Raw genomic sequence first — 12,268 nt, 5'->3', positions numbered from 1 at the left:
TGATTATGATGCATTCTCATTTTATTGTAACCACAGATAAGTCTTCAAGTAACAATATTCAAATACTAACTTTGTTGAGTAAGACAGAATTTGGTTTTATTCTGAATCCAGTGAAACAGATTGGTGGTTTTAGCTGAAATAAAGACTTTCAGGTGTTTATATATGATCAAGTATTTGGCAGACACTTTTATCCAAAGCAACATACATGAAAAATACATATAAAACAATCACTGTAAACATGAGCATTTAAAGGAAGAATGTAATAGAAAATATCAATACAAAGTGTCAAGAGAGAATAAACTCTCTGCTGTTGCAGCAACAGAGATACAGTCTATAACAGTGGTTGTCAACCTTTTTTCAGTGATGTACCCCCTGTGAACATTTTTTAAATTCAAGTTCCCCCTAATCAGAGCAAAGCATTTTTGGTTGAAAAAAGAGATAAAGAAGTAAATACAGCACTATGTCATCAGTTTTTGATTTATTAAACTGTATAACAGTGCAAATATTGCACAATTGTAGTGGTCTTTCTTGAGCTATTTGAAAAAAAAAAAAAAGATGTAAATATAACTAAAAACTTGTTGAAAAATAAACAAGTGATTCAATTATAAATAAAGATTTCTACACATAGAAGTAATCATCAACTTAAAGTGCCCTCTTTGGGGATTGTAATAGAGATCCATCTGGATTCATCAACTTCATTCTAAACATTTCTTCACAAAAAATAAATCTTTAACATCAATATTTATGGAACATGTCCACAAAAAAATCTAGCTGTCAACACTGAATATTGCATTGTTGCATTTCTTTTCACAGTTTACATTCATATTTTGTTGAAGTATTTTTCAATAAATATATTTATAAAGGATTTTGAATTGTTGCTATTTTTAGAATATTAAAAAAAATATCATGTACCCCTTGGCATACCTTCAAGTACACCCATTTGAGAACCACTGGTCTATAGGTCCGTAAGATTTATAGATAGCTAATGTATTCATACATTGTTTATGTAGGATATACGCATGTATATACAACCTAATCATATTGTTTCTTCAACTTTAAAATAGCTGACTGTTTTTCCCCCCTTTCTCTGGGATTATTATTCCCAGTTTTGATCTCAGACGTCTGGTCACTTATAGCATGTAAGAATATTCTATTACTGTTAAGCAAATTATGAACACGCCAAGACATGTGTCCTTTATCATAGTTACACGTATGACAAAAAAAGCGCGTAAATATCAGTGGTATTCAGTGAGTTAATATTAATTAAATGTGCTGACAGTTCATCGCTCCTTCCAAATGAATTGCACTGAGTGGAGCGAATCACCACTCCAAGATGGCGGCCCCGCGTCTCGTCTGCGGCAACAGGCAGTAGCGCTCCATGCTGCGTCTATTTAAAATATGTTTATTATTATAACGTTAGCAGTGAGTTTACAGCCTCACTGATTTAACTACACAGCAAATAAAAGTCACGTTACTCAGCCAATAAACGTTAGCTTACATTCAAAACGTACTCTTCTTTGTGCAACTTCAAATGTCAAATGAAGTCGTAAATTGATGCGTCTCCGTCTGTAATCTTCCAACCGCATGTTTTGCATACGGCAATTCCTGTTTTGTTGACCAAGTCGTAGTTTTAATACCCGAACAAAACACTTTATGGCATAATTTTCTTCACTTATTCTTCTGTTGTTTGAAAACTCTTCTTCGTTGGTTTTCCTGCAATTTGATTGGCTGAATGCTGTGTGACGAAAACAACCTGGATGTAATTTGATTGGCTGTTGTACTGACAGGTAGCGCACAGGCTGTCATCGCACACATGTTGACAAACACCCGTACACAATGGAAGATACGGAGCGCTCCCGAATAACTTTTTAATCGTTGGGTTTGGGGGAAAGTAGCATTGTCTAAGCTTACAAGCTTATATGCCTGCTGTAGTAGGATAAAATAGGAAACTAACACCAGTGTTAGTTTCCTATTTTATCCCAGTGATATCACTATGGCCCCACTACAACAGGCCTAAGCTTAAGCTTAGGCAATGCATATTTACAAATATGCATTGCCTTGTATTTTTAAACTAACAATATTGTCAATAGGCACTAACAGAAAATGGTCAATTCACTCTATAAAGTAAATATAGAAATATATATATATAAATAGTAAGTATAGTACATTAAAATGTTTAATCTTTTAGGCTACAATTTCAAAGAAATGCTGCTCCATGCACAGCTAACATATCAGAAAACGAATGACAAGAAGTTTAATAAAAGATTGTTTTTTTTTTATATAAACATTTCTATTCCTGGGTGTGAGTTTTCCTTGCCCTTATGTGGGCTCTACCGAGGATGTCGTTGTGGTGTGTGTTGTGGTTTGTGCAGCCCTTTGAGACACTAGTGGGGCTGCATAGCTCGGTTGGTAGAGTGGCCGTGCCAGCAACTTGAGAGTTGCAGGTTCGATTCCCGCTTGTGCCATCCTAGTTACTGCCGTTGTGTCCTTGGGCAAGACACTTTACCCACCTGCTCCCAGTGCCACCCACACTGGTTTAAATGTAACTTAGATATTGGGTGTCACCATGTAAAGCGCTTTGAGTCACTTGAGAAAAGCGCTATATAAATACAATTCACTAGTGATTTGGGGCTATATAAATAATCATTGATTGATTGATTGATTGATTGATTGAACTGTTGTTTCGCCACAACAAAACCGTGAGGTGAATTTTTTTTTTACCTACTTTCCTTACATATTTGTTTTACATTTTCATGACAACGTGCCTCGATTTATTGTGTGCTTTATGAGTTGTTGTTTTTTCCTCAGCGGGTATCAGAAAGTACCGTAAGGCCTGCAGACATCACGCCGTCGAAAGCCATTTGTCGACGCGTGCCCTGCCTCCGTGTATGGCCCCGCCCACTTTCTGCTCTATGGCCCCGCCCACCTCCTGGTGGCAGGCACGGCACCAGTGTTGTCAAAGCGAGGAGGAGGTTAGTTGTGGACAGACTGCAGCCGTGATTCAGCCCTTTAGTCGCAGGGAAAATGGGAAGCACGGTGATGGAGTCCGGCAAGGGAGGCTCCAAAAAGCTGCCCAAGCGGAAGAGAGGTCTGCGTATCAATATGCCGGTGAGTTGGACTAATATTTGCTTTTTAATCGCTGGCATCGACTATTTACTGCGCCTTGTTTTGGACCGGAAGTTATTGCAGAGTGAACCGCATGTGACGCTTGCTGACATTAAAAACACACATTTGAAATGACACAATTTTAACCCCATTTTTTAAAAATCAGTTTTATTCGTGTGAGGGAGTGCCCAGCCAACTTTATTAAAGAAAACAAACAACCTGAGTCATGCTTCAGAGAGGAAGTTTTCATCAACAATATTTTGGTCGCCATATTTAATACATGAAGGACAGAATATTAGGGACACCTAATATTATATACGCTAGTTATTGTGCAGAAATATGGGGAATTAACTAGAAAAGTACACTTAATTCATCAACGGTGTAGAACAGTGGTTCTTAACCTTGTTGGAGGTACCGAACCCCACCAGTTTCATATGCGCATTCACCGAACCCTTCTTTAGTGAAAAATAAAATGATTTTTTTTTTTCAAATTCAAGACAAAGGTAACACTTTAGTATGGGTAACATATTCTAAGTAAATAATTAATTTATAGTTATTTGGACACTAGGGGAACATCCATCAATCCATCCATTTTCTACTGCTTATTCCCTTTTGGGGTCACGGGGGGCGCTGGCGCCCATCTCAGCTACAATCGGGCGGAAGGCGGGGTACACCCAGGACAAGTCGCCACCTAATTGCAGGGCCAACACAGATAGACAACATTCACACTCACATTCACACATTAGGGCCAATTTAGTGTTGCCAATCAACCTATCCCCAGGTGCATGTCTTTGGAAGTGGGAGGAAGCCGGAGTACCCGGAGGGAACCCACGCATTCACGGGGAGAACATGCAAACTCCACACAGAAAGATCCCGAGCCTGGATTTGAACCCAGGACTGCAGGACCTTCGTATTGTGAGGCAGACGCACTAACCCCTCTGCCACCATGAAACCCACTAATGGAACATATTCTAAGTAATAAAGACTTAATTTAGTTATTTGGTTAGGGTCAGGGTTCTAATACGGCCATGCCGAATAAGGCATTAATTAGTACCTAATGACTAGTTAAAGGCCTAAACCCACTACTACCCACCACGCAGTCTGATAGTTTATATATCAATGATGAAATATTAACATTGCAACACATGCCAACACAGCCTTTTTAGTTTACTAAATTGCAATTTTAAATTTCCCAGGACTTTTTCCTTAAAAACGTAGTGTAATGATGACGTGTACGCGTGACGTCACGGGTTTTTAGGAAGTATGAGCGCTGCGCACACACACAGATAAAAGTTGTCCGCTTTAACGGCATAATTACACAGTATTTTGAAGATCTGTGTTGCTGAATCTTTTGCAATGTGTTCAATTAATATTGGAAAAGTCACAATAGAAAGATGGTGTTGGGAAGCTTTAGCCTTTAGCTACACAAACACACGGTGATTCCTTGTTAAAAATTCCTGGAGCTGAAACTTTACTATGGATCAGAGCGCGGTCAAGCGAACATGGTTCCCGACCGAATGTCAACCAGCAGGTTTCGGTGAGAAAATTGTGGTTAAAAAGTCGCCACTTACCAGATATCAGCTGAGCTTATGCCGTCCGTACAGCTGCCGTCGACTCCCCTGAGACATTGGCGTCAACACACCAGTGGACGTACACTTCCGACTATCAGGTACTGTTAAACTCACTAAAACACTAGCAACACAATAAAAAAATAAGGGATTTCCCAGTATTATCCTAGTAAATGTGTCTAAAAATATCAGAATCCGACTCAATGCAATCGCATTTTTTATTTTTTTTTCCTAGTCCGTCGCTATCAATATCCTCAAACACAAATCTTTCATCCTCGCTCAAATTAATTGGGAAATTGTCGTTTTCTCGGTTCGAATAGCACTTTTTGTTGGAGGCTCCCATTAGAAACAATGTGAATATGTGAGGAGCCATCAAACATTTGACGTCATCGTCTGCGACTTCCGGTAGGGGCAGGGCTTTTCTCCAGTTGCGAACTTTATCGTGGATGTTCTCTACTAAATCCTTTCAGCAAAAATATGGCAATATCGCAAAATGATCAAGTATGACACATAGAATGGACATGCTATCCCCGTTTAAATAAGAAAATCTCATTTCATTAGGCCTTTAAGAGCCTAATATGTTACTAATTTGCATGTTAATAAGCAGCTAGTTAATGGTAAATATGTTCCTATACTAAAGTGTTACCATATTTTTTTTACTGGTGCACAAAATTAACCATGCATGAACATAACCTTGTTCTAACAACCAAACTAAGACAGTGCATAAACTCACAACAAATTACACACCTGCAAATCAATCAGCTGTTGTCGTATCCGTAATACGCCAACAGGGAGAAGTTTGTATTTACACGAAGAGTCTGGTGTGTTTTGACCTCGGCCGAACCCCTGAGGTCGACTTACCGAACCCCTAGGGTTCGATCGAACCCTGGTTAAGAACCACTGGTATAGAATAATACATAATGTTGGATATAGATAACATATAAACCCCTTAACTTATGCAATCAAAATACTGAAATTCCACAATATAGGGAATTTGCAAACAGCGAACTATATCCTGCCATTAAAGAATATACAACAAGTCTTCTCAACAAAAGAGGAGAAATATAATCTTAGAGAAAAATGTAATTTAAAACATTTGTACGCATGTACAACACTTAAGACTTTCAGTATATCAGCTAAATTATGGAATGTATTAAAGCAAATAAATCAAACAATGTACTAATATGATCCACTTCAAGGACTTGAAGTGTTTACAAAGTAATAAATGATAAATGGGTTGTACGTGTATAGCGCTTTTCTGCCTTCAAGGTACTCAAAGCGCTTTGACACTACTTCCACATTTACCCATTCACACACACATTCACACACTGATGGAGGGAGCTGCCATGCAAGGCGTTAACCAGCACCCATCAGGAGCAAGGGTAGAGTGTCTTGCTCAAGGACACAACAGACGTGACGAGGTTGGTACTAGGTAGGGACGGAACCAGGGACCCTCGGGTTGCGCACGGCCACTCGCCAACTGCGCCACGCCGTCAGAACTATGATAAACATTCCGAATTGATCTCATCCATCTATTCAATTTCAAGATAATCTTACTCATCTCACCATAACTCTCACATAACTTACTTCACCAATTATTATTTATTTATTTTTATTGGTATTACTTATGGAGTAAATTGTGAATACATTGAGAACAGGAAGTGAACAAAAGTTTTAGCAACTGCTATGTAAAGGAAAAGGGATATGATTAAATAAGCTCTACTTCTTCCTACTCCTTTTTGAACATGTTGAATAGAGAAACTGGAAATAGTGATGTATCATGTTGTATGCATGCATGTTCCAAATATACTCAAGCTCATTTCAACTCAACCTCTCAGTTAAATGCAGTGCACTTGCACACCACTGCGGCCAGTATAATTAAGTATACATGTCAGCAGTAGGATTGAATTAGATTGATGTGCAGGTGTGCCTAATGCACATTTAACTTTTGTTTATTTAAACGGGACAATGCAATGTAGGAATCCCCAAGAGCGAGATGTTTTATTATATCTGGCCTTTTGGTTTTCTGCCCTTATTAGACTTTTGAACTTACCCGATATCACTGTGGACTTTAACCATACACCTGCTATCTTTTTTCCCTGATAATGTTTTTCGTCAAGCAACAACTTCACATTTAAGGGCTTTAATGCTTTTTCATATTGTACATGAGCGGAGTATTATTTGTTTTGAACATGTTACATAAAATAATGCCACCTGATTGAAATGTATTGTTGCTGCAGTGTTGCTACATTTTAAAAGACAGCAGTGTTGCAATGTGTCATTATTGCAGTGTTATTGTAGTTCTTTGTGGAATGCTTTGTTCCATCAGACTGCATCAGTCTTTGCATGTTTCTTTCATTTGTCTTGCAGTCGAGATTATGTCATATTCTTTTTTCAGTATCTTTGATGTATTTGATGAATTGATTAACGTGAACCCCGACTTTAATACGTTGAAAAACTTATTCGGGAGTTACCATTTAGTGGTCAATTGCACGGAATATGTACTGAACTGTGCAATCTACTAATAAAAGTTTCAATCAATTAATTTGACAAATAAGTACTTTAAAACTGTTCCTCCTTTCAACACAATTTTCCCCTGTGCCCTGACAGTAGGTCACATGCATTTTTGGCAAGGTCAGAGTTGGATTTTGTCAGGCGCTCATTTATGTTGCTACAGGTGATCTAGGAAATGATATAGTTTTGGCTGACAATACAACTTTTAATACTGTCGTCATATCGTGACAATGCATTTTGGTGACACTTTCTGTCCGTGTCCTGCAAATTTGACAGCGTCAAGCAGACAAAGGCATCCCCAACTCAAGGAAAGAAGAACGATTATTATTTTGCACAAGTGACTTTATTAATTGTGTGTTTAATAAAGAGAATAAATAAATAATTTAACTATTCATTGATACTTTCAGATCACATTTGCGATCAATAATTTAATGAACCTGAAAATTTTAAATATGAACACTGGTTTGGCCAATACAGCCTGTGTATAACTACTTGGTATTGGATCGGTACACACATTTGAATTATGGCCCAAAACTAATGTCAAGTGTCCGTGCAAAAGAAGACAAAAATACTTATTATATTCTAATAGAAATGTAGAACCATGTTACAAAATAAAGTACCCAAATATTAACAGTAAATTAGTGAGTGGATTAATAATATTTTTTGAAAAAATTATAAAACCATAAATTATGCAATATGTCAGCAGCCAAATTAAGAACTTTTGTAACCAATTTTGAAATAATTTACCGTATATATATATATGTATGCCAAATAATATGTATGCCAAATAATGTATCATAACATGTGTATGTATGTAAGTATATGTGTATATACTGTATATATAAAAATATTTAGTACAGGCCAAAGGTTTGGACACACGTTCTCATTCACAACACAACTGATGGTCCCAACCCCATTGATAAAGCAAGAAATTCCACTAATCAACCCTGATAAGGCACACCTGTGAAGTGAAAACAATTTCAGGTGACTACCTCTTGAAGTTCATCGAGAGAATGCCAAGAGTGTGCGAAACAGTAATCAGAGCAAAGGGCAGCTATTAGGGGTGTGGGGAAAAATCGATTCGAATTTACATCGCGATTCTCACGTTGTGCAATTCAGAATCGATTGTAATTTTTTTTAAATCGACTTTTTACATTTTTTTTATATCAATCCAACAAAACAATACACAGCAATACCATAACAATGCAATCCAATTCCAAAACCAAACCTGACCCAGCAACACTCAGAACTGCAATAAACGGAGCAATTGATAGAAGACACAAACACGACACAGAACAAACCAAAAGTAGTGAAACAAAAATGAATATTATCAATTACAGTATCAATATTAGTTATAATTTCAGCGTAGCAGTGATTAAAAATCCGTCATTGACATTATCATTAGACATTTATATATATAAAAAAAAAAAAGAACAATAGTGTCTGTCACAATGGTTTACACTTGCATCGCATCTCATAAGCTTGACAACACACTGTGTCCAATATTTTCACAAAGATAAAATAAGTCCTATTTTTGGTTCGGTTAATAGTTAAAACAAATTTACATGATTGCAATCAGTTGATAAAACATTGTCCTTTACAATTATAAAAGCTTTTTACAAAAATCTACTACTCCGCTTACATGTCAGCTGACTGGGGCAATTCCTGCTGAAATCCAATGTATTGAATGAATAGAGAATCCTTTTAAATCGGGAAAAAATCGTTTTTGAATTGAGAATCGTATTGTATTGAAAAAAAAATTGATTTTGAATCGAGTCGTGATCCCAAGAATCGATATTGAATCGAATCGTTGGGACACCCAAAGATTCGCAGCTTTTCGAGAAACTAGAATACAAAACATGTTTTCAGTTATTTCACCCTTTAAGTACATAACTCCACATGTATTCATTCATAGTTTTGATGCCTTCAGTGACAATCTACAATGTAAATTGTCATGAAAATAAAGAAAACCCATTGAATGAGAAGGTGTGTCCAAACATTTGGACTGTACTGTATATACATAACTATATGTATAATAAAACATGTTTTCAATTATTTCACCCTTTTTTGTTCAGTACTTAACTCCACATGTGTTCATTCATAGTTTTGATGCCTTCACTGACAATCTACAATGTAAATAGTCATGAAAGTAAAGAAAACCCATTAAATGAGAATGTGTGTCCAAACCTTTGGCCTGTACTGTGTGCAGTGAAAAAGTATCTGAACCCTTTAGGATTACTTGGATTTTTGCATAAATTGGTGATAAAATGTCTTCTGCTCTTCATCAAAATCACAACAATAGACAAACACAGTGTGCTAAACTAATTCCGCACAAGAAAATACAGGTTTTTATCTTTTTATCGAACACAACATGTAAACATTCACAGTGCAGGGTGGAAAAAGTATGTGAACCCTTTGATTTAATAACTGGTTGACCCTCCTTCGGCAGCAATTACCTAAACCAAACGTTTCCTGTAGTTGCAGATTAGACCTGCACAACGGTAAAGAGTCATTTTGGACCATTCTTCACGAAACTGTTTCAGTGCAGCAATATTCTTGGGATGTCTGCTGTGAATCGTTCTCTTGAGGTCATGCTTATGACAGCTCCTTTCCTAGAGCTGTCACCATCTTGAACTCTAACTTATAATAAATATTTCACCCCTATATAATATCCTACCCTAATACCCTACTGTGTAATATTACCCTTCGAGTGCAATACATCCGACACTGATTGTTATCACTCTGGTACTCTTGTCTTGTTCTGTATATTGCACAGTATTTTGTATATTGTTTTGTATATTGTACAGGATTGCTCATTATTTTCATTGGATAGTCGTCTATTTATTTCAATTTTTAGTTTTATCTTTATTACCGCTTGTGTAATTTATTTTTATCCCATATTTATTCCCACTACCGCACCTTATGTTGGAGTCCTTAATCTTGTTATATGCATATATAATGACAAAGTCCATTCTATTCTATTCTATTCTATTCTATTCTATTCTATTCTATTCTATGCCAAAGAATTTCAATCGAGTTAAGGTCAGGACTCTGACTGGGCCACCCCAGAAGGCGTATTTTCCTCTGTTGATTTACTTTTACCCATCCTCACCTATGGTCATGAGCTTTGTGTCATGACCGAAAGGATAAGATCACGGGTACAAGCGGCCGAAATGAGTTTCCTCCGCCGTGTGGCGGGGCTCTCCCTTAGAGATAGGGTGAGAAGCTCTGCCATCCGGGAGGGACTCAAAGTAAAGCCGCTGCTCCTTCACATCGAGAGGAGCCAGATGAGGTGGTTCGGGCATCTGGTCAGGATGCCACCCGAACGCCTCCCTAGGGAGGTGTTTAGGGCACGTCCAACCGGTAGGAGGCCACGGGGAAGACCCAGGACACGTTGGGAAGACTACGTCTCCCGGCTGGCCTGGGAACGCCTCGGGATCCCCCGGGAAGAGCTAGACGAAGTGGCTGGGGAGAGGGAAGTCTGGGTTTCCCTGCTTAGGCTGTTGCCCCCGCGACCCGACCTCGGATAAGCGGAAGATGATGGATGATGGATGGATGATTTACTTCTATGCTTGGGGTCGTTGGCCTGTTGGGTTACCCATCCTCTGTTGAGCTTTAGTTGGCGGACATATGGTCTTAAGTTTTGCTGCAAAATGTTTTGATAAACCTAGGAATTAATTTTTCCATCGATGAAAGCAATCCCTCCAGGCAGTAAGCAGCCCCAAACCATGATGCCACCTTCACCATATTTCACAGTTGTGAGTTTTTAATGTTGGTGTGCCATGCCTTTTTTCCTCCACACATATAGCCTTGTGTGTTCCTTCCAAACAACTCCATTTTGGTCTCATCTGTCCACAGAATATTTTGTAAGTAGTGCAATGGAACATCCAGGTGCTCTTTTTGGACAGCAGTGGCTTCATCTGATGTGTCCTCCCATGAACTCCATTCTTGTTCAATGTTTTACATATTGTAGATTAGTCAACAATGTCAGCATGTGCCAGAAATTTCTGTAAGTCTTTAGCTAACACTCTTGGATTCTTCATCACCTAACTGAGCTGTGCTCTCACAGTCATCTTTACAGGTGGACCACGCCAAGAGAGAGTAGCCACAGTGCTGAACTTTCTCCATCTGTAGAAAGTCTCTTAGCGTTGACACATGGACATCAAGACTTTTGTAACCCTTTCAAGCTTTATGCAAGTTAACAATCCTTGATCGTAGATCTTTTGACCGAGGCATGGTTCACATCACTTATCACGTGTGTGTTTTTTATAGGACAGGGCAGCTTTAACCAACACATGATCTCGTCACATTGATTAGACTCCATGTTGTCTGAGTCCTGGCTCCAATCAGCTCTTAGAGAAGTCATTATCCTCTGGGTTCATACTTTTTCCACCCTACACTGTTGTCTTCAATAAAAATATGTGCAGTGTTAGATTAAACAGACTGTTTGTCTATTGTTGTGGCTTCGATGAAGATCAAAACACATTTTATGACCAATTTATGCAGAAATCTAAGTAATCTCAAAGGGTTTACATACTTTTTCTTGCAACTATTTAAATTAAAGATGCATCAATAATCAAATTTTAATCGAATCTTAATTGTAATCGAATTGTACTGTGCTCATTGATTCCCACTGACACAAAATGCCTTTTTTACGAGGGGTCCATTTTCGGAGCATTCAGTTTACAGGCAAAGAAGCTCTGGTGGACAATGTGCTGTGTTATAAAGCTGCACATGCTGGAGTGGCCTTTTATAGTGGCCATTTTAAGAAAAAATTGTGCGATATTTATGCTGTCTGAGATTATCTCATCTGAGATAATCTCGGCAAAGGAAAAGGTGCTCACTAACACAGATTTAGACTGGTTAGTCAACAATTGTTGAGGGAAATACAGTATTTTCCAGACCATAGGGCGCACCAGATTATAAAACGCACTGCCGATGAATGGTCTATTTTTGATTGTTTTAATATTTATATTGCAAAACAAAAAAAACAGATTATGTCCTACTTTACACACACACACACACACACACACACACACACCAGAATAATACTTGTATGTTTAATGCGCCAATAATCCATC

General features: G+C 38.0%; 1 protein-coding gene across 2 annotated transcripts in view; it reads left to right on the top strand.

Moving 5' to 3' along the window:
- The first annotated feature begins 2,932 nt into the window (after positions 1-2,932).
- Positions 2,933-12,268, top strand: part of LOC133568420 (5'-AMP-activated protein kinase subunit gamma-2-like) — a 90,572-nt gene continuing 81,236 nt past the window's right edge. Inside the window, exon 1 of one of the 2 annotated variants that reach the window (XR_009809601.1) lies at positions 2,933-3,108. Coding sequence is in view for 1 of the 2 variants with exons in the window: in XM_061920325.1 (XP_061776309.1) it covers positions 3,025-3,108 (84 nt within the window). In the remaining variant the exon portion in view is untranslated. The remainder of the gene's footprint in view (positions 3,109-12,268) is intronic. The other variant, XM_061920325.1, reaches the window with a different exon arrangement.

This window comes from Nerophis ophidion, linkage group LG14, assembly GCF_033978795.1.
Source record: "Nerophis ophidion isolate RoL-2023_Sa linkage group LG14, RoL_Noph_v1.0, whole genome shotgun sequence".
Lineage (NCBI taxonomy): Eukaryota > Metazoa > Chordata > Actinopteri > Syngnathiformes > Syngnathidae > Nerophis > Nerophis ophidion.
Note: the sequence above shows the minus strand (reverse complement) of the source record. Positions and strands in the feature narration are given on the sequence as shown.